This window comes from Alternaria rosae, assembly GCF_020736505.1.
Source record: "Alternaria rosae strain MPI-PUGE-AT-0040 chromosome Unknown BKA58scaffold_7, whole genome shotgun sequence".
In the NCBI taxonomy this organism is placed as follows: domain Eukaryota; kingdom Fungi; phylum Ascomycota; class Dothideomycetes; order Pleosporales; family Pleosporaceae; genus Alternaria; species Alternaria rosae.
The window spans coordinates 368497-387927 of NW_025763576.1; the positions used below are offsets into that span (position 1 = coordinate 368497).

The following is a 19431-nucleotide window of genomic DNA, read 5'->3' on the forward strand; positions in this document are numbered from 1 at the left end:
TACGCACAACAGCTGGACCATGGATGTGGCACTTAGCCGCAAACGCTCCCGCCTGACTATTGACGAGGACGAGGACGAGGACGAGGTCCAGCGAAGGAGAGAGCCCTCGCCTGCTCTGCCGCCATTAGGCGATGCGCTGAAGAGGTCCAAGACACAGTGCGAACTGGAAGAGCTAGATATCATAAGCCCGGAGGAAGCATGGAGCGTGGATGTGGATGCGATACTATCCAGTAATACGCTCGCGACTCCACCAGGCAGTATGCTAGAAGCGCACAATAACTGGGAAAGGTATAGGAGAGAGGAGTCAATAGTAGTTTTATGCGTGCAAGGGAATGTTCAGGTCCATTATGACCTGCTTTGGTAAGATCATCCCAAACCAATGCGAACCACCGCTAACATCCCGTAGCTCCGCACTGCCAGAGCTTTACGCCCTATCGCCCTCCCTACAGCCCTTCGTCCTCTGCCACGACCCATCGACACATAGACTCCCCTCCTCCGCGGCCTTCTCGCTACCCCTTATACAAGCCGCGACTCCCTCGAACAACCACTTCGTCCGCTTAGGCCTTCTACACCCCCTTGGTGGAGGCAAGTTCCCGTTAGATGCACTCGTAGTTCTGGATAACAAGGGTAGAAGGAGATTGGTGCTGCCGTTTGGCTGGGGTGCTGGTAAACATGCGGATACACCTGCGGGACGGAGTATACAGTTACGGTTGATGGCGTTGCTGAAGAGTTGTGTCGCGACTCTAGAACAGGAACAATGAAAGCTGTTGTGCAGCCTACATTGAAGTTTAGACCCGAGAACGTAAGGTATATATGTGGGCATGGAGTGGCTCAGGGGTTCTGCAGGCAACATGAAGGACGATATGGCTATGCTTGTAACATCGGACACCATATGGTATTACTGTAGGAATATGATGAAGTAGCGTGATGGTGTTCGAGATGTTTCATTGCGTGTGTATACTACTTCAACACCAGACTTCTGCTATCCTTCCGGGTATCATCGCGAAACAGACCACCTACGAACGCCTAGGCCTGGAGGGCCTCCGCTAGAAGCAGAGTAATGTAAGAAAGGGGATGATATGAATTGGAGACCACATCGACGAAGCAAACATCGACGAAGCAAACATCTAACGACCAACAGCAATCGTGTTCCCATCCCTCCTCAGGGCCTCAATGTAACGTTGAACGTCGCCCCTAACGGCGTTAACGTAGTACGCCAGCCATCCTTTGGTAACAAGCAACAGACTGGCGTACACGGAGTTTCCCACATATTCGTCTTCGTGAATGGCGATGTGAGTAGCGAAACTGCACATGATCATGTGATGTTGAGGTATCGTCTTCGCCTGCTCGCAGAACTCCCAGTCGAACAGTCCATGATTGCGACACGAGTTCCTGAGCTCTTCAGGCGCCAGTCCCTCTTCTCTAAGGGCAGCCTTCATGAACTTGAAAGCGAAGTCCTGGAGACTCTGCATACCCATTTCGACCGCACAGAAGTACACTTGCAGGTGGAACTCTGTCTCTGTCTCGCCGTAAAGAACTACATCTGGGAGTTTGTACTCTGGGTCGAAGAGGGCATCAGCTAGTATTTCCACGACCTCGGGGCTGTAATTTCGGGTGGGGCACTCCGCGAGGTTTCCGGGCTTGATACAAGTCAGTGAAGCGATTGGTGAAGATGATTAGAAACTTACATTGGCCTTGAGCCAGGTAGATAGCGTCATTACTAACTCCCCCGGTACGGCAATGCTAGTCAGACTATCATGAGACGGGAGAGACAGGTCACGCTTCATATGATGGCGGTATTCTTCGCGTAGCCTACGGAATGGTAAGCACTAATCGAAACACAGGTTCAAGGCGGCGGGTTCCAGACTCACGTCTTGCGGTTCTCTTCGGCATCTGCTCGTTCCACTTCTTCAAAGGATTGATCCCCGAAGAAAAGGCGCAGCAAGCTCATATCAGCCCCCATACGACCCGAAGTGGGCTCGTCGTTGTCGATGGTCACACTAGACATTGTGGACGGTAGAGCACCTGCTTCCTGTGGTTCTAAGGACGGGTCGCTCAAAGCTGTCGGCCGCGGGCGAGGTCAGTTGGTGCAGGTAGATGTTGGAGTGACTGTGTGAGGGAGAAGCTGAATAATCACCGAAAGTGACTATTGTTTTGTTATGACTGCCTGGCTAGCGCCTCAGATGACGTACTAACCGTGGTGCTGCACATTCACTCCGACGATTCTATTCTACCAGGCCTAGTTGTGCTGTTCTTCCGGGTATTGTCATCCAATGTACTGTACATGAACGCCTACGCCTAGAATATCTCAATAAGAACCACAGTCACAAAACAAGAGGTATAATTGGCTTTAAAGTATACAATCTCGGCGTCCTTGTCTTGAAGTAAGCACGTATGGACTACAAAAGACTACATGGACTTATGAGCTGAGATCCCATCGCCTACAAACATCGTTGTCGCTGCCACCCCCCCTACTACTCCATCCAATCGCCAATCTTGACGCTTTCGTCTCCGTCCACAGGCGCATCAGTCATGCTGGTGTCTTCCTTGTTCTCCTGACCAGCAGTTTCATCTGATGTGCTACGGGTAGAGACAACGGGAGCGAGGACAGGAAGCTGAGGAACCTGGGCAATGGTGTTGCCCTCGTCGAAGCTGAACTCTACACGTGCGGTCTCGGGCTCGGTGTTGTTGTCGTCCTTGTCGTCGTCAGATGAACTGATGAGGGGAATGTAGGTACACTCATCGACATCCTCAGTGGGCTGTGTAGTCGGCTGATCACCTTGGTTACCACCAGTTCGCGGAGCAACGGAAACAGGACCTTGCGGACTATTAGAAGCGAACAGAGGAAGGAAATCGTCGTTGACGTCGAGATCCGGTCCATCAATATCTTCCGAGCCATCGACTTCACCGCGGAATGTCTGGCTCTGTCGTAGGCTCAAGCTTGGACGAGGGGTATGCAGAAGACCCGTTGGCGCGCTCATCGGGAACAAGGCTGACTTCTCACGTTGGGACGCCTGAGATCCGCGCATAGACTGCCAAGACCTGTCCAGCTCAGATGGTGTGGGTGTAGGTGGCAGTGCTTTGTTGGCATGATTGGCCGGGCTTCCACGATCGACACGATTGGGGGTAGGAGAATCGCTGTGGGCCTCATGTGCCTAGTTGATGTTGCTCAGACCGGGACGCTGGAGGGAGTGACTGCCGACATGTCCACGCTGGCCTTGTCCTGGACCGGCCGTACGCGCCTTGGGGGTGCGCGTGTCAAGCGCAGAATCAGTCGACACTCGCTTCTTGCTCGCTTGGTGTCGACCTGTGGCGTTGGAGGTGATCATGCGCTCTGGGATATCACGTTTGAGCTTGAATCCGTACAAGTCTCGTTCGGCCGTTGCCTCGTCTACCGCATATCGAGGTGTTTCGAGGAAGTTAAAATACTTCGTACCGCCTTCCTGGAGCCACACAGAACGCCGCATTGCTCCATAAATCGCCACTGCGTCTAGGATTTCTTCTTTGGTGTTTTCTGACGGGTCGTACAGCTTGTGCTTCTCCAACATATCAACGAACTCTTCGGCGGTAGGTCAGTCCTTCAAGAGAGTGGTCCGAAAGTTTCTAGCAGCCTGAGCTGGGAGCAGTGACATCTCCATCCTCTTCGCGCAAAGATGTACTTTGAGATGAAGCTCTGTCGGTTTTTTCTACCCGTACGGTGATACTGTCGTCTTTGACACCGGACTGAGCTTTCTTGAGGCGAGTCAATTTGTAGTTTGCTAGCTCTTGGGTGTCGTCTAGATGGTAGTCGCCGTCGAGGGTGTATTGTACTATCATCTCAACCACGATGTACTACTCGTAGCCATGCATATTGACAACGGAGTTGGTGTTCTGTGGATCTTCGACCTGTTGAACAGAGGCTGTTCACATAGAGCTAGTAACTTTGGAGGCCCTCCTGGGCCACAACCGCAGCTATTTTGTGCTCAGTAAGCTTTGATCATGTAATGGTCGTATATGCGCTGATGAATCGTAGTCATACTTAAATGCTCCTTGCGAAGCGACTTGGTTGCGACTTCGCACTAGTAGCAGACGGTGTGTCGTTTGATGTCCATTCGGGTTTCCTCGCTACTGGCTCGGAGGTGTTAGAGGAGTATGCTTTTCCTGTCGATGTAAGTTCAGGACTTGCTCAAATGAACAGAACGAGTACTCACGGTAGTTAGGGTACACAGAATCCCCCTAACAGGAAGTATGAGTTCGACGCACGAGTACACAGTCCCATGATGGTCGACCGCCTCCTGGAATTTATGTACACCGGAATCTATCAACTCGACAAGGGCGGACGAGCGACGCTGTTACATCATCTGACTAGTTTACCCATGGGTAAGACCAAGGCCAGCTATCCCATGGAATTGGAGGGTCCACTAGCCTTCCACCTGAAGATGTACGGAATGGGTACGACCTTACGGTATCAACCCTTGGTAGCCGTCGCGCATCTAAAGATGGCAGAGCACATGCTCTTGAAGATGAAGATTAATGTGGGATTGGCTAAGAATCTCGTGATCAGGACATATGATTTAGCCCAGAGGGTACAAGATACAGCTGAGCAGCCCAACGACACTTTCGGGGATGACAATCTGGAGGAGCTAGTCGTAGCGTGTATCCTGCACCACGTCCATCAGAGGATCTGGGCAGAGGAGGAATTGGAAGGGCTCAAACACCCATGCTCGGGCATGCCCTGCTTTGGAAGTGGACTGGGAGCTTGCCGAAGAGGAGTACAAAGACTTACTGAAGACACGACTCGAGACTAAGAGAGCGGCGAAGAGGGCGAGACGAGGACAACAACATCAGCAGGAGGTTGCGAAGATGATTCAGCTCTCAGAAGGGCCTCGCCATCTGTAGACATGATTGATACATCGGAAGCTACGATCTGCCGCATCTTGTCTTACAGTTCCGATACTTCCGATTGAAGGAGCCACGAGATGAGCATGCGTAGATAGTAGTGGCGGCAGTCAAAAGACACGATGCAGGGCTATTGGCAGGGCATCAGAGCGTGTATTCGATCTGTGCCGTAGTATAGCTGTAAAAGAGTTCCTCAATAGCGATGTTGCTGATGTGAGGCGTGTGACGCGTGGCTGCAGGAAGTGTGAAGGCACGTCTCCATGAGGTGGCTGGCGACTACATTAGCGTGTTTCCTCGCCCTGTCGCGATGACATTCATTGGCGCGCCGTTGAACGTTTGATCACCTCTTCCCCGAATATGCAGATCTCGACATCGACCTTCGGCTGAAACGGGAATTGAGAATGATAGTCTTTAACACCCAGGTGTTGAAGATTGCGCACGAGGATGCCAGCATCTCCGCTGCAACAAGCCCTAGCATCCTCAGCATGAAGCCGCGTCTCTCCTTCGAGTGTTCGCGCTTTCATCTCGTGATGATGCGGTTGCAACTGTCTTAGGCCCAACTCGGGGTCGGTTAGTTATGTGACGACATTGCTTTTGCTGGCGGCATGATCTCGGCGTCGTAAATGGTAGTGTATCCATGGCTAAGATGCCCATGTTATGCCAGCCCGTGTATCTTGTCTGCACAGGATCTCATCTCCTACCAAACCCTCTCTCCCACCGATCGTCATTACACATAGATTCATCATGCCGCCGGATCGTACAGAGAAGAAGAATAGTGTTGCGAAAGCTGCTCCTTCCCGCCGTCTCGCAGCCTTCGGCTTCATACCTGCCCCGAAAGAGGAGGTCGTAGCCGCAGCGGCCCGGGTAAAGCCTTCAGTTGTATCACAACTCGCTGTAGTCCAAGTAACGCAAATATTGCAAGAAGAGCAGAAAGCGCAGGAAACGCAAGAAGCGTCGAAGCCAGAACCTCGTCTTCCCGGGCCTCTAGTCGTATCACGACCCGCTGAAGACCAAGAAGTTCAAGAAGACCAAGAAGTACAAGAGGCGCCGAAGCCAAAACCTCGTCTTCCTAAGCCTGTCGTCAAAGGAGCAAAACGTGCCTCCTTCAAAGACTCCAGATACGACTGGGATGGCAAGTACCACAAAATCATTGGAACATCGACACGAAAGATCATCCTTGAAAGAGCCTTCAAACTGGCAGAGTAAGTCATACTCCTACTTCATTTTTAGAGGGCATACAATGGAATACTGATCTGATTGCCTCAGTAATCACATTGAAGACATCCTCTTCCTGGGTCCCAAAGTCTGCGACTCACTGACAGAAATTCATTTTGAATACTTGGATAATGACTACGACGCTCATAACGGTACGCTTCGGTGACTCTACTAGACTATTCTAGACTCATTTCTAAATTTGACAACAGCCTGCCTCCTGACGGACGAGGGTATCAAACGCCTCGCTAGAGGCTGCAGAAACTTGAAGAAAATCTTTTTACCCGAGTCTGAAGGTTCCAACATGGCTGATCAAGGCCTGATCCATCTTCTTACCTTCTGTCCAGATATCACCAATCTAGAATTCTCCGGTTCTGGCGTTACCGAGATCGCTTTCCAACAAATGGCCGCTCACTCAGATTTGGCCCCGAACTTGAAGAAACTACACCTTAGCGACCAATCTTCGAAGAAGAATTATATGCGTAGCATGCGAGATTTTGGAAGGACTCGACCAACACTACCAATTGAGCTGGTTCGCCTTTCGAGTTATAAGAAGCACGATTCATGGTACATGGAGACTAGTCACACCACGTACACGAATGGTAGAAAGGTGTCTACTAGTCTCCCAACCATCAGCTGAGCTACGTTCAGGCGGGCCAGGCCACGGTTACTTCCTTCGTCCATTTAATTTTCTTTGGGTGGACAGCCTCTTCAAGTCAGCTAGTCATCTGGCATACCGTATATTCTCAAGTCTACAGTACTTTCCAAGAACGTGTCACTCCAAAAGCTTTCTGTCTGGAAAGCGTACTCATCCCTTTTCAAATCACTATCGGATATCACGTCTGCTTTCGCCGACCTACCCGGCGTTCGCAATCCCCATCTGTCTTCTCGCACTCTGGTCAATGCGTATCAGAATATCACGAACTTTGAAGATTACAGCGTCGCGCTAGCCAGCAATAAGACCTTAGGGAATATTGGTGGCTTACCAGCATCACGAACGGGCGTCCAGCATGTGCCTGTCACATAGCTTAGACCTGTCCATATGCACCAGAGCAACCAATCGCAACTGGTGTCAAGATATCGAAGGGTTGGTCCAGCTGGGGTGAGTTTCAGCAGTTAGAAAAAGCAATACCGCAATCTGAGGTACTGCAAAGACCCATTTACAGGTAGCCGCTATAGAATATAGGTCTAGAACTCGCTTTAAAAACAATTGCGAATGCAAGACCAAATCTTATCTACAGCTTTACTTCGGGCAAAAGGGTAGTTTGGGCCAGGGTCCCACCTTGGATCAGTTTGGATTGGTATCAAACACATCGGAGGCCGTTGAACAATACAGAATTCGATCTGAGAGATATTGTGGAGGCTACCCCTTTCGTTTCGAACTGGGCATGAGCTATGGAGGCGGCACGAGCTTGTCTTTCCACAAAAGATTTGGTATATCGACCTAATTCATTATTACCGCACATTGATTCTGTATCGCACGGAGCAAGAGCATCAACCAGATCACTTGTCTCAATATCATCCGCTCTTCTCCATTTTCTACACCTACGCATTCTCTCGATGAACCTTCTGCTCCTTCTCCCCCAGCGGTCCCTCTACACCTGGATGGACACTCTTCCGCCTCTTCTCATCTCTCTGTTGCCGACTCTGATCGAGGCTCTGCGCAAACTTTGAATTGGCTCTAATCTGTGGACCTTTCCAGTATACGATGTAGATAGGCAGAGTGACCAGGAAAGCAAGGCAGGCTAGGATAGTGGAAGCGTATTGCAGAGGCCGACCAGGAATGTTCGAGTAGAGCGGTGTTGAGTATAGAGAAGCGATGCCGGCTAGAGCGTCACGAGCGAGATCGTTGCCACCGGTTGCGGAAGAAGCGTATGGGCCGTATGCGGCGGTTTGGTAGTCGATTGAGGACTGGTAGATTGCATACTGGGTAGCATTAGCCGATGAACGTTGCGTGACAAGCTCGAAGACTTACATTTGCCATTCCGACCATTGCCGAGAAGATCATCGGCGCAATCCAAGGAATACCATAGTCTGGGCCAAGTGACGTCCAGGCAAATCCAAACAAGCCTATAGTCTCCAGCGGAGCAAGGAATAGCAACCACCAAAGTCGAGCCTCTGGTTCGACTGATCCTGGATTCTGCCGTCGTTTCTTCCGGAAACTGATGATTGACGGTAGGTATGAAGCGTAAGCCAGGAAGTAACTGATCAAGATGGGTAGGAAGGCCAGGCCAGCCCCAACGACGCCAAAGCCCCACTGTTCGTAGACGGGACCAAAAGACTCTAAAAATGTGAAGATCAACGCGTCGCTGAAGCCACTGAGGAGTGATAGCCAGAGAACAATTGGTTCGGTAAAGAACATGTAGAATGGTCTATATTATGGTTAGCATCGAAATAGACACGTGCTCAAGTCGTTGCATACCTCCAAAAGATAGTGCCGACTTCCTTCAGGCTCATCTTATGGCCACCCCGGATCTCATTTGGGCCATAGACGTTCGGATCTTCACCTGTCTTACGACGTCTCTTCGCCTCACGATCCAATAAAATCGTCGAGCGAGTTTCGGGGTTGCAGATAAAGTGAACTAGCTGGACGAAGCCTCCGATGATGAGCTGGACCCAGAATATCCACTCGACCGACTTGTACCTATAAAGCTAAGTCAATGCTTATCAGTACGAACCACCATTGGTGTACTCACCTTTCTACGAACGCTCCGATGATCGCACCAACAACAGACCCGCCCACAGACGACAGGACTAAGAATGCGACAGCAAACTCTTGTTCATCCGGCTCCCACATGTCTGCGAGTACACCAAGTGTGACCGAGCCGCCAGCTGTTGATAGCCCTCCGAGCGTTCGGACCACCACGTATGTCGCATAGTTCTTCGACAAAGCCGCCGGAATTTGCCAGAGGTTGACAAGAAACAGACTGAGTTGCTGGATGGGCCATCGTCCGTACTCTTCTGACCAGGGAGCCCAAAGTTCGCAGCCGATACCGTAGGCGATCAAGAAAGCTGCCTGGGGAACGCGAGCTGCTTGTTCGCTAACACCATGGTGTTCGGATACGGCGCTGACGGCATGCGAGTACATGGACGCATTCGTGTTGATGCTGATCTGAATGAAGAAGACGACGATGAGGATCTGCCTATCGTGGGATCATTGTCAGCGCTATACTCTGAACGTCGCAATCTGGAGAGAGCGATCGAGAGGAGATTGTAAAACCATGGTAGGCTTTCGAGATGCGCCGCCACAATGCTCGGGTCGCACGGCAAAGCGGCATCCAGACAAGAGACACAAGCTCAACTCACCATTTGCGCCAAGTTGGGAATGAGTAACCAAGCTTGTCCCAAGCATCACTGTCTTGTAGCTCGACCTTGTCGCCTGTGATGATTCGGTCCGTCTTTTCTTGCTCAAGTTCTGTGCCTTCGCCATAGTTGGGGTCGCGCTCTGTGTCAGGCACAGCTGTTGGCTTTCCATCTTCTACGGTGGCCATATCGAAGTCCGCACGCACGTAGGATTGGGAATGAGAGGAATAGGTGTGAAGGGCGGAAAACGAAGAGATGTACGAGATATACTTCACACCATCTCGCCTGCAAAGCCTACGCCCCTTCGCTTTTCGCTCACCCTCCACGCGATATCAGGCTGCCCGTTACTCCCTGCCTCTGATGTCAAGAGGCGGCTGGCTACATCTTCGGTAAGCTTACTCCGCCAATGTTAGGCTTGTCGTTTTGAGCCAAGGCATACACAGCCGTGGCAGCCAAGAACAATCAACTGATCGCGGGGTAAATAAGGGTGCATCGACCGATGATGGGGAATGCGATGTGCGTGATGTTTCCTATGTTTGGTCGATACGGGTGTTGGGCCAAGAGAAGGAATGAGGCATGGCGTCATAGGCGTTCTATACGCTGCGGTTACGCGGCGTCGACCAGGAAGTCGGATCCTACCTATGTAGTCGATATATGCAGAGTACCTGGCGCGGAGTTTGACTCCGGTTTCTGTGATGTCATGCACACCATGCAGTCGTTCAGAGGATGGGTTTAAAAGGACGTCGACACGTGTTGGACGGTTGGACGGGTAGACGGCAGGCGCGCTAACCGGAGGCGCACGCGACCTGGCAACGCGGACCAGAGAGTGGTAACCCGCGGCGTAGATTGGGTAGAACCCGAAATGTACCTGATGGGGATCGAATTACTATTAGAAGCGCTTTTGCAACCGAGTGTTGTCCACAAGCTGGGCCGTCTTTATCATTACCATGTCTTACTACCTCCCCTGCGGGCTCAACAGCAGCGCCGTTATCGCATCAACACATGCATAGAACCTTTGTCCAACCTCTGGCCGAGCGAGGTATGCTGAAGTCTTCTCCTTGATCAGATCCTCGTGACTCCACTCCTCCAGTGGCACATCTTCCAACCCCGTCACATCAAACCGAAAGTACTTCATCCAGTTGCGCTCCATCAACGCAGCATGTTCGGCCTCGAATTTATCACCCCACGATCCTGCTTCAGCCTTCCTATCCTCAACACTATTCGCCATCTCGGGAATCTCGTTCTTGCGATTCAGGCCGACTCCGGTACCGACTGAGACAATAATCATCATGTCATTCGCATATCGAAACAGCTTCCTACATTCATACAGAATGTCGCGAACTGGGTTGTTTTTTGTAGTCCCATGATCTACGAGGCCCTTCTCAATTACGAAGCGTTGCGGGAGGCCTGGCTCAGATTGAACATATCGTGGGGCTGCTGATGTCGCCTTCATCGCTTGCCATATGGGCATGTTGGGTTCCAAGTCCGGCCCAGTAATGCGCCGTGTTTGATATGATCGGATCAAAGCAGCTTTGTTCGTGCCTTTAATTCATTAGTGAATTTGACCACGCTTCTCACTTCAGTACGTACCGATATCCATTTGTGTCGTAATTGCGAAACTTTAGCAAGTCAGCATGTATGCCGCGATTAAAAAACGCTTCACTCACACGTCGCCCGAGTCGGGCCGTCCATCTAGGAGTACTTCGTCCGGGCTGCCTAGCTCCTCCTGAACCACACTCTTGATCTCGTTCTCTAACGCGCTGTCGTCAGGCTTCTGTAGCTGTGCATGAGGGTCGAGATATCTGAAGTGGGCCCTTTTGTTGTCAAACACTTGTTTTGCGATCTGCTTGTATGCTTCTCTTGCTCTGTGGGCTTGCATGCGCAGTCGACATAGCATGATGGCTATTATACCGCCAAGAGAACTGCCACCCGTCAAGTCGAAGATCTGGTGGCTGTCTAAGCGCTGCCCGACTTTAACACAGATCGCATTGACCAGGGATTCAACTAAGAGGAGAGCAGATAATCCCCGGATACCGTCACCGTCAATTGAAAGCAGAATCTTCGTCTCTCTGGTCCTCGAAAGGATGGCTGGTAGAGGTGCTGCTGGGTTTGGTGGCGGATCACGTAACGCAGGATCGATGTACTGCGAAGATGGGCGTGCGTTGTATTCAGGAGCTGCTTGGGCAGTGGGAGTCGGTTCTGGCGGTATTTGGGTAGCGCCGGTTGGCGCAGCAGCTTGGAATGCGTACGGAGAAGCATATACGGTTGCTGTTGTCGCCGATGAAGGCGTATTATGATCGCGTGGCGAGCCCGGAAGAGCATTCTCAACTACCGTTGACGGTGAAGGTGTCATGAGACCCGCTGTCGTAGTATGGGTGATAGTCGGTTGTGATGGAGTCTGCCCGTATATAGGAGCTAATGGTGGAGGGCCTGTAGCGGAGGGAGGTGGAGACGGCCATGGAATGTACCCAGAGTAGGGATCCCGGACAAGTCGCAACTCCGCTTCTTCCGCAACGCGTCGGACATCTGGATCTTGAGCCTTGCTTCGATACGTTAGTCTAACTACGGGAGATATCTGGAGAAGACGCGCGACGTACTACTTCACGTAGCTGACGTCCCAAGGCTCCCAGCGACCGGACAACAAGAACTGTATCGAGGAAGGGAAAGCGGAGTCATGGAAGTAGTGTGTGCCCTCTACTGCCGAGTAGCGGACACAAGAGAAGTCTACCGGAGTCCACGACATGCTGCTGTATAAGTAGTTATAGCGCGTACCAGTGGACAAACCGATATACGGAGAACTGGAATTGAGGCAGCACTCAGCCTTGTACTGGCAATCTAGTGAGAGCAGCGGTGGATCAGACGGCAGTCCTAGGAAACATGCGGTAAGCCACTAGCTGCCGCTGGGAGCTAGACCGTTAATCAGGATGAAGTCGCTTCTGAGAAGGGCTATTGTATAGCCAATCGCTACGCGTCAAACGGCCCGCCTGCAAGGTATACTCTGCGCCAGCTCGTCAAAATATGCTGCCATGCGTAGCGCTTCAGCGAGAATGCGGCCGCGTTTGACCGGCCAGGCGAGGCCCTCTACGGGCAACGTGTATGGACGAGGCCGCTCGGCAATTGGGCAATTTGATGGATCTGTGAGACAAGGGCTTTGTGATACCCGGCCCATCCCTGCGTGTGCGTTCGTCACGAAAAACTTCCATCGCAGAGGCGATCGGATCGATCGCCAGGCTCAAAGTATACTGATAAGGGAAGATCTCGGGTCCAGGGTGTATGCAATCGCTAAATATCGCGACTGCCTAGATGAAGACGGGCGATTCGCTAGCGGCTAGTGCATGACCATCGCTGGATTGGTCTACGCCCGCGGCCCGCAGCGTTCCGTTTGCTCGGCTCTCCCCCTCAACAGCTTTTCACCCTTCAACCACACATGCGCTTTTGCGACACGAATAGGTTTGGACAATATCTTGCGGCGTTGAGCTTAAACTTGAACTTTCCGGAAAGAGTTGGTGTGAACTACTGCACGGTGACGGCGTATTCGAATAAAGAACCTGATGCCACCTGAGCAACGTTGAGGAAACCTAGCCCTTCCGACCTCCACCTCACTGGCTGCAAACACCATTCGTCCACAATAGACATGGAGTCAGGGCAGAATCCACTCGGTACACTTTCGATTCTAGCAGTGGAACTGCGCGAGGCCATCTGGTCATATGCACTCACCGACACCACGATCGTTTACCATGCAGTTACAGAAACGGTGCCAATCCCATTACTCGGTTGTTCCAAAGCGATTCGTGAGGAAGCCATATCCACAATACTTCGCGAGAGAAGCGTCACGTTCCAGACGCATGCTGTATTATCGGGCTTGCTCACAAACCACAAGAGCCAGCAAACAACAGACACGATCAAGGATGCGATAGCCCCACACAGTCAAGCTAGATTGCCGAAGAAGATCAGGTTGAAACTGTTTTCTGAAAATCAGAAACTGTTCAAACGAAACCAAACCAATTTCCTGGAGTATACAGAAGAGGAGCCGAAACTTGCAAGGGAACTTGATGGTTGGCGGGAAGCGCTTCAGCAATATCCCGTTACACATCTCACGACAATAATCATGGACTGTAATTCCAGTCCCTCATACCACGGCGGACCGGGTTATGCACTTCCGTGTATGAGCACATTTGTAAAACGTGTGGCTACGCGAATTCGCATGGTGTCAAAGGGAAAATGCCAAATTTTACTAGTCGCACCGCCAGGCACCGTGAAGCAGCTTATCTGGCACGCTGGTACAGCCTCGGTTTTAAGGAGCTGGACGCCAAACGACGACGGGTGGTCTGACAAAAAGATCCAAGAAGCTCTCGACAAGGATCCGCCAACACCCCCACGGGGGAGCAGAAAGCGACGACGGACGACGACGACGACGACGACGACGACGACTAGACATCCATGAAGATCAAGTAGTCTTTTGTAAATACTGTAAGAATTATTACGTTTCCTCTACATAATTTTGTATATCGCATCAACCTGCGATGAGGAATAACGTGACAGCGGCCAGGAAGCAGAGTAGAGCTTACTAAGCGCAAAAAATATCGTCTCGAGTTTCCCCCCGGATTGACCTTGACGGCCACCCAACATGGAGAAGCTCACTCTAGCAAAAAAAAAAGAACGCAACAGATGCTCTCCAGCGGGGAATTGAACCCCGGTCTCCCGCGAGTTGTCTGTGAAGATGACAAGCGGAAATACTGACCACTATACTACTGAAGATTAGCAACCAAGATGGCTGAGTAGGTGATTCGATGGGAACTTCCGAAATCCTAAAATTTATAACCTGTGGCGCGCTCTCAGCGCAGCTAGAGCTGTCGCGTCCACTGAATGCGTCAACAGGCAAAAGTTCTGCGTGCTTGCATGCCCAGGTGTGGGCGGCTAGCCAGGGTCTATCTTAGCTACGGCACATTGCATGCGAATAGATCAAGACTGCTTACATAAGCTGCTGCGATCATCTAGAACCTGTTCACACTCTGTTTGAATTGGTATATTTAAAAACAATACTTTTGGCCCAAGACCATGGTATGTACCAGCTCGCAATATGCTAGTACGTAAAGACCCGCTCGGATCAGAACTTGGTTGTTTTGTGTATACCGACTGATAAAAAGCGGATTCTGTTCAGTCACATCCAGCTGTCGCCTTCCTCTTTGATGGAGTCCTTCCGCCAATGCTTATCCTGGAAAGGCCTTGTAATCGCACACCCTGCGTTCCATATACTGCCTCACTGGAGATATGTCGTGTTAACGTGTCTATGCAGCAAGTCACAATTAGTCTCTAGAGACATAGAACTGCGACTGTGTGTTGTGTTGAAAGTACATCCAGAAGGCTTTGTGCGTATAAGCGATCTGCCGTCACGAACACGCAATATGTGGATGACACTTGAAAAACATCCTTAACACCACACCCATCACGAGGATATTGTGCACACCGGCATTGAGACGGCACCAGGATTTGGTTTTCGAAGCATATTCATTTCTCGCCGAGTCGATTCGTCGTGAAGACTCTAGCTTTATTCGTTCATGCAACCCATGCTCATTTCCTTTCATGAGCTCCGAATCCCACAGAAGATGATGAACCGAATGAAGTAAAACTCCGAACCAATTCACATGCACCACGCTCTTCAGTATCTCATGATCTATGCCTCGGTGGCAGCGGCCTGAGCCTTGGCACCCCTGGCCTTAGCGGGCTTGGACTCCTTGACAGGCTTCTGGCTCTTGCGGATGGCGGAGGCCTTAGCGACGGCGTCCTGGCGGAGGTCGGGGCGGTAGTTGCGCTTGGTGGTGGAGTTGACGATGGCGGAGTATGTCCTACATTGGTCAGCGGGTAGTCCTTTGATATGCGGTATCGGCGCAGTCGAGCGAGGAAAGCCGTGGCTTGGAGAGGACGTACTTGCGGGTGGACCTGCTGGGGCCGAAGGTGGTAGTCTGGACGGCAGATGCGGGCTGGTGGTGCTTGTCGGCCTTCTTGATGAGAAGAGTGACACCGCCCTCGGGGCCGGGGATAACACCGATAGCCTATTCCAACGTTGTCAATACCGCATTCTGTTTTGGTTCGCATGTGCGCGCGGCGCATTCGTGGTTCGTGGCATTCGTACCTTGTTGGCAATGGAGCCCTCGTTCTGAGCAGAATTAGTCTACTGTCCCCAGTAATCCAACATCCATACATACCTTGCGGCTGTACACGTTCCTCAGGTTAAGAGGATCGCGCGAGAACTGGACACCGTTCGCCCTCTTGACGAGCGTGGAGCTGCGTCCCTCTGCCATTTGTCAACCCTAGTCCATCCCAATTCGTGTCCCAGTCTTTCACTCACTGGTAACCTCCCAGGCAAGATCGTGCGAGATAGTGGTGGCCATTGTGTCTGTATGGAATGTGGATACGGACGATGTCGATTGCTTGACGTTGGGAAAGTTCGCCAATATTGAATCGAGGGCCCTCGTCTGCATTACCGCATGCGCTTAGTGCGTGTTTCGGGGATGGATCAACGTGCGTGCCGACGCCAAGAGCGGAGCGGAAGTGACGATGCATGAACGCGACGTGAGGCGGTGCAGCCGAGCGTTCTTGTCCGCGACTCCGTGGTTACAAACCATCGTTGTCCTACATCAACCTCCCCTAATGCCTCTTCTTCAAAGGCATCCATCTACACACTACCGTTGAACTCACTATACATCCATTTCTTTGTTATTCATCGCCAACTCCTTTGTCGCGCCTAGCAGCCACTTCAGCACTCCCGCAGACCTCCGCTCTGTCGCATACGCTATAAACCCCTCGTGAAGCCTCGGAAACAACCGTCATCATGGCCTACATCCTCTACTCCGTCTCGCTCTTCGTCTTGGTGATTGCGACAGGTATGTTACCTTAGTGAATACCTCCTGCGCCACAGACTAACACCGCGCAGCTGCCTACTTCACCCGACACCGCTGGATACACCTTCTGCCTATCCCCGGACCCATCTACACGCGCCTCCCATCCTCGTTCCGCGACGACATTGAAGCCGGCCTTTCGTCCTCAGCGTTTGACCTGAGTGGAAACGTGGAAGCCGGCGACTCGCGCCAAGGCCTAGACGACGCGGGGAAGAAGGAGGTTATGCGTATTATGAAGAGACGCGGCTGCGACTTCGACGAGGCACGCAGAATATACATGCAAGAGAGGTTCAAGAAGAACAACATCGGAGCAGATGGGATACCCCGCGACCCCAAGTTTGTCAGCTTCTCATAATTGCAAAGGCTGGGTACAATGGGGGATTTCATTCATAAGGCTCTTTCGTAATTCTTTCTTTTGTATGGGGTTTGGACACATTACTACATTTCCTTTGTTGCCTTCAGTGGCCTATCTCTGTCTGACATGCTCTTGGTGGGTATCTTTCTGCGAGTACGGATTTCGACGCCAGATATCCTGTGTATTCTGTTCTTCCGAGTCTTGCGATTTTCCTTCGCTGAACTTTCAGCGCCTTTCCAAAACCACTTTTGATGTTTTCCCTTACTCAACTCAGAGCCTGGTGAACATCATGCCTTCCAATCGTGACCCTATCGTCTCATGCTGCTTCATGTCGGTCAAAGGCCATGACTTCCGCGGTTCCTGCGGATGCCTATTATACCGACGGGCCTGGTTCCCTGGCTCGCAGAAGTACAGGTTCTAGCATCTTGGAGACTGCTCAAGCTACGACGCCCAGATACAACGTGATTGTCATTGATCCCTTCGCCTCTCTTCTCTCTACCTCGGTGCCTGAGCGTAGCCGGGAGGCCCTCCGAAACCTGGCGGACCGCCAAACGCTGGCGGTGGGCCGTTGAACCCGGGCGGAGGAGGGAAGAAGTTCGTCGGAGCGCCGCTTGGTGGGCGAGCAGGCAAGCCAGATGGGGGTGGCGGAAGACCTGGATGGCCGACCGGGGCTGCGGAAGGAGGTCGGCCGTAGCCTCCGGGGCCGTTGGGAGCATAACCAGGAGGTCCACCAGGAGGTCCATATCCTGCTCCAGGTCCGCTTGGTGCGCCAGGCATGCCACGTCCATCTACGCCCATAGCTGGACCACTCGGTGCAGCACCTGGAGGAAGTTGGAAAAGATGTGCTGGCAGAGGTTGCACAGCAGGCGCAACTCCGTGGGCTTTGGCCTGTTTCGCGAGCATACGCTCCGCTTCGTCTCCGTGCCGCTCGCCCTTTCCATCTTTCTTGTATGCGTATTGAACTGTGATCTGCTTGCTCATGATGTACTGGTTGTGCATGCTCGCGATTGCCGCATCCGAGGATTCGAAGTCGCCGTAGGAGATGAAACCGTATCCCTTGGATGCTTGCGTAATGTCATCGCGCGCAACCTTTGGCGCATTCACCAGCGGTCCAAAGCGGCCGAATGTGTCGTACAACGTCTTCTCGTCTACACCAGGATCAAGGTTACCAATGAACAGCTCTGCACCGATCTCGACATTCTTCTGCTTATCTGCGGACGCCTTGTTAACACGTATCCGGCTTCCGTATAGCGCGACGTTGTTCATGATCTTGGGCGCGTAATCTGCTTCTGCTTCCGTGTGGAACTCTACGAAACCGAACCCTTGGTGTTGGCCGTTGACGCGATCGACGGGCATGTTGACATTTCGTACTCGGCCGGCGTTGAGCATCAGCTCGTGAAGAATGCGGGGTGTGATGCGCTCATGGAGGTTTCCGACGTAGACTGTGGCTTCTTTGTTTTGTTCCCTGCGCATTCGTGAGTCCATGTTCGCTACTTGTTCGCTACTTGGAATGTTGCAACTTACCAGTGACGCGCACTCGGGGCTGACATGTTGAAAGGTCGGTGTCTATAGTCTCGAAACTCTGGATCCTGGGTCGCAATAGATGTTCGAGCAATTCAGTTGGGATCGTGAGGCGTCGTGAATGGGGATTGGTGTTCCGGAATGAAGTGAAGGTATCTCGAAGATATTGGAGCTCTAGTCCGAGCTTGCGCTAACACTCATGCGGCTAATCCCAAAACTTTGAGCTTTATGCATCATCGCAACTTCGTTCGCTGGGCCCGCCTTCACCCAATACTGCACACAACTCGACCACCTCAACCCCAGGCCGACTACATATTCAACATGTACCAATTGTCAGAAGAGTCCAAGGTACGTTAATATGTTTGAGTGCCCCTAGGTCGGGCTTCCGTTGACTCCATACAGGAGCGCATCGCGCGCATCATCGATGTCTCCCGAGTCGCTATCCACTACGGCTACCTGCCTCTGATCCTGTACCTCGGATACTCCCGAAGCGAGCCTAAGCCGTCTCTCATCCGGTGAGTACACCACCTATTCCGGTCGTTCCTAAACAAGCACGAGGTGGCTCTTTACAACGGGAAAGAACGTTACAGCTTGTGTATGCCAGTCTGGCGAATTCTGAGGGGCCAGAGGAAGACCATGACAAGCAGGTTGTGATGTCGTTCTTTCATCTTCATACATAAGTCATAACGGGCCACCCTAGCAGCATCCTTGGAAGAATGAGGCATATATTGGAAATGCAGTCCCTTCTGCTCTTCCAGTCGCTTGTTTCTGTTTCGGGTCTCTTTCTCAACATACCGCTCTGTTTTGGCCGATGTACATTCGGGACCTTAGCTGACGCTGCTAGTCTTTTCTCCCCTCTCGCATAAGCAACAAACAACGATATGACAACAACGATTTGCGATTCATTGTACAATACTACACACTCTAGGCGCATGGGTTCTTCTCGGGTATGATTTGGGCCGTGATGGTTGGGAAGATGGGCTATCTAAGTACCATGGGTTCGAAAATTCCTCTACTCTATCAATTCGCACGGAAGTCGGCAATATATATCCCACAGGAGGCGGGATTTGTACATGTATACCAAAGTCTTAATACAGATTGACGGTGCCCTGCAGGACGGCTGGCGCCATGGCGTGGCTGATCCGAGTGGTAGCCGCTTTTTGCACCAAACACGTTGGTCCTGCGCATGCGTGTCTCAATTGCTGGAACTCGCAGAGTCCAAGCTTGCGCCCATGTTGGTCCTCATCGAGCCCAGCGCCGGTT

The 19431-nt window shown here is 51.9% G+C and overlaps 12 protein-coding genes and 1 non-coding gene across 13 annotated transcripts; 6 read left to right on the forward strand and 7 right to left on the reverse strand.

Annotated features, from left to right (window-relative positions):
* Nucleotides 1-19: 19 nt before the first annotated feature.
* BKA58DRAFT_412576 (uncharacterized protein) lies at nt 20-761 on the forward strand (the record flags this gene model as incomplete). Its single annotated transcript, XM_046172360.1, has 2 exons — nt 20-360; nt 407-761. 2 exons carry the CDS (start codon nt 20-22, stop codon nt 759-761), a joined length of 696 nt encoding a protein of 231 aa, XP_046023080.1.
* Nucleotides 762-1127: 366 nt separating this feature from the next.
* Nucleotides 1128-2008, reverse strand: BKA58DRAFT_460128 (uncharacterized protein; the record flags this gene model as incomplete). Its single annotated transcript, XM_046174748.1, has 3 exons — nt 1128-1640; nt 1689-1812; nt 1872-2008. The coding sequence occupies 3 exons, from the start codon at nt 2006-2008 to the stop codon at nt 1128-1130; spliced, it is 774 nt and encodes a 257-aa protein (XP_046023081.1).
* A 466-nt stretch (nt 2009-2474) lies between these two features.
* BKA58DRAFT_403318 (uncharacterized protein) lies at nt 2475-3548 on the reverse strand (the record flags this gene model as incomplete). The annotated part of the gene is made up of 2 exons (XM_046171776.1): nt 2475-3155; nt 3204-3548. 2 exons carry the CDS (start codon nt 3546-3548, stop codon nt 2475-2477), a joined length of 1026 nt encoding a protein of 341 aa, XP_046023082.1.
* Nucleotides 3549-4022: 474 nt separating this feature from the next.
* BKA58DRAFT_422174 (uncharacterized protein) lies at nt 4023-5098 on the forward strand (the record flags this gene model as incomplete). The annotated part of the gene is made up of 2 exons (XM_046172816.1): nt 4023-4148; nt 4200-5098. The coding sequence occupies 2 exons, from the start codon at nt 4023-4025 to the stop codon at nt 4785-4787; spliced, it is 714 nt and encodes a 237-aa protein (XP_046023083.1). The 3' UTR covers nt 4788-5098.
* Nucleotides 5099-5622: 524 nt separating this feature from the next.
* Nucleotides 5623-6926, forward strand: BKA58DRAFT_341645 (uncharacterized protein; the record flags this gene model as incomplete). The annotated part of the gene is made up of 4 exons (XM_046168355.1): nt 5623-5757; nt 5839-6080; nt 6145-6245; nt 6279-6926. The coding sequence occupies 4 exons, from the start codon at nt 5623-5625 to the stop codon at nt 6728-6730; spliced, it is 930 nt and encodes a 309-aa protein (XP_046023084.1). The 3' UTR covers nt 6731-6926.
* A 709-nt stretch (nt 6927-7635) lies between these two features.
* BKA58DRAFT_412577 (MFS transporter) lies at nt 7636-9581 on the reverse strand (the record flags this gene model as incomplete). The annotated part of the gene is made up of 5 exons (XM_046172361.1): nt 7636-8016; nt 8066-8462; nt 8513-8734; nt 8787-9233; nt 9397-9581. 5 exons carry the CDS (start codon nt 9579-9581, stop codon nt 7636-7638), a joined length of 1632 nt encoding a protein of 543 aa, XP_046023085.1.
* A 678-nt stretch (nt 9582-10259) lies between these two features.
* On the reverse strand, nt 10260-12277 carry BKA58DRAFT_204633 (acyl transferase/acyl hydrolase/lysophospholipase). The gene is made up of 4 exons (XM_046165907.1): nt 11991-12277; nt 11061-11936; nt 10984-11012; nt 10260-10935 (listed from the first exon to the last, which is right to left on the reverse strand). The coding sequence occupies exons 1-4, from the start codon at nt 12134-12136 to the stop codon at nt 10349-10351; spliced, it is 1638 nt and encodes a 545-aa protein (XP_046023086.1). The 5' UTR covers nt 12137-12277; the 3' UTR covers nt 10260-10348.
* Nucleotides 12278-12773: 496 nt separating this feature from the next.
* On the forward strand, nt 12774-13882 carry BKA58DRAFT_387966 (uncharacterized protein). The gene has a single exon (XM_046170611.1). It carries the CDS (start codon nt 13028-13030, stop codon nt 13835-13837), a length of 810 nt encoding a protein of 269 aa, XP_046023087.1. The 5' UTR covers nt 12774-13027; the 3' UTR covers nt 13838-13882.
* A 182-nt stretch (nt 13883-14064) lies between these two features.
* On the reverse strand, nt 14065-14151 carry BKA58DRAFT_t66. Its single transcript has one exon. It is a non-coding gene; the product is annotated as a tRNA-Asp (tRNA).
* A 796-nt stretch (nt 14152-14947) lies between these two features.
* Nucleotides 14948-15846, reverse strand: BKA58DRAFT_204643 (ribosomal L28e protein family-domain-containing protein). The gene is made up of 5 exons (XM_046165908.1): nt 15743-15846; nt 15600-15688; nt 15527-15550; nt 15322-15446; nt 14948-15239 (listed from the first exon to the last, which is right to left on the reverse strand). The coding sequence occupies exons 1-5, from the start codon at nt 15783-15785 to the stop codon at nt 15068-15070; spliced, it is 453 nt and encodes a 150-aa protein (XP_046023088.1). The 5' UTR covers nt 15786-15846; the 3' UTR covers nt 14948-15067.
* Nucleotides 15847-16225: 379 nt separating this feature from the next.
* Nucleotides 16226-16647, forward strand: BKA58DRAFT_319654 (uncharacterized protein; the record flags this gene model as incomplete). The annotated part of the gene is made up of 2 exons (XM_046167728.1): nt 16226-16277; nt 16328-16647. 2 exons carry the CDS (start codon nt 16226-16228, stop codon nt 16645-16647), a joined length of 372 nt encoding a protein of 123 aa, XP_046023089.1.
* A 495-nt stretch (nt 16648-17142) lies between these two features.
* On the reverse strand, nt 17143-18197 carry BKA58DRAFT_319733 (uncharacterized protein; the record flags this gene model as incomplete). The annotated part of the gene is made up of 2 exons (XM_046167732.1): nt 17143-18112; nt 18172-18197. The coding sequence occupies 2 exons, from the start codon at nt 18195-18197 to the stop codon at nt 17143-17145; spliced, it is 996 nt and encodes a 331-aa protein (XP_046023090.1).
* Nucleotides 18198-18405: 208 nt separating this feature from the next.
* On the forward strand, nt 18406-18763 carry BKA58DRAFT_204722 (TOM7 family-domain-containing protein; the record flags this gene model as incomplete). The annotated part of the gene is made up of 2 exons (XM_046165909.1): nt 18406-18516; nt 18571-18763. Coding segments are annotated over 2 exons (228 nt in total), but the record flags the coding sequence as incomplete, so codon positions are not given.
* Nucleotides 18764-19431: the final 668 nt, after the last annotated feature.

Excerpts from the sequence above, each read along its gene's own strand:
- BKA58DRAFT_204633 (XM_046165907.1), bottom strand. The coding sequence starts at position 12,136 with ATGTCGTGGACTCCGGTAGACTTCTCTTGTGTCCGCTACTCGGCAGTA. Across the intron at positions 11,013-11,060 it reads CGGCCCGACTCGGGCGACGT|TTTCGCAATTACGACACAAA; the intron begins GTGAGTGAAGCG and ends GACTTGCTAAAG. Across the intron at positions 10,936-10,983 it reads TACGACACAAATGGATATCG|GCACGAACAAAGCTGCTTTG; the intron begins GTACGTACTGAA and ends AATGAATTAAAG.
- BKA58DRAFT_387966 (XM_046170611.1), top strand. The coding sequence starts at position 13,028 with ATGGAGTCAGGGCAGAATCCACTCGGTACACTTTCGATTCTAGCAGTG.
- BKA58DRAFT_204643 (XM_046165908.1), bottom strand. The coding sequence starts at position 15,785 with ATGGCCACCACTATCTCGCACGATCTTGCCTGGGAGGTTACCA. Across the intron at positions 15,447-15,526 it reads AGGGCTCCATTGCCAACAAG|GCTATCGGTGTTATCCCCGG; the intron begins GTACGAATGCCA and ends ACGTTGGAATAG. Across the intron at positions 15,240-15,321 it reads CCCAGCAGGTCCACCCGCAA|GACATACTCCGCCATCGTCA; the intron begins GTACGTCCTCTC and ends TGACCAATGTAG.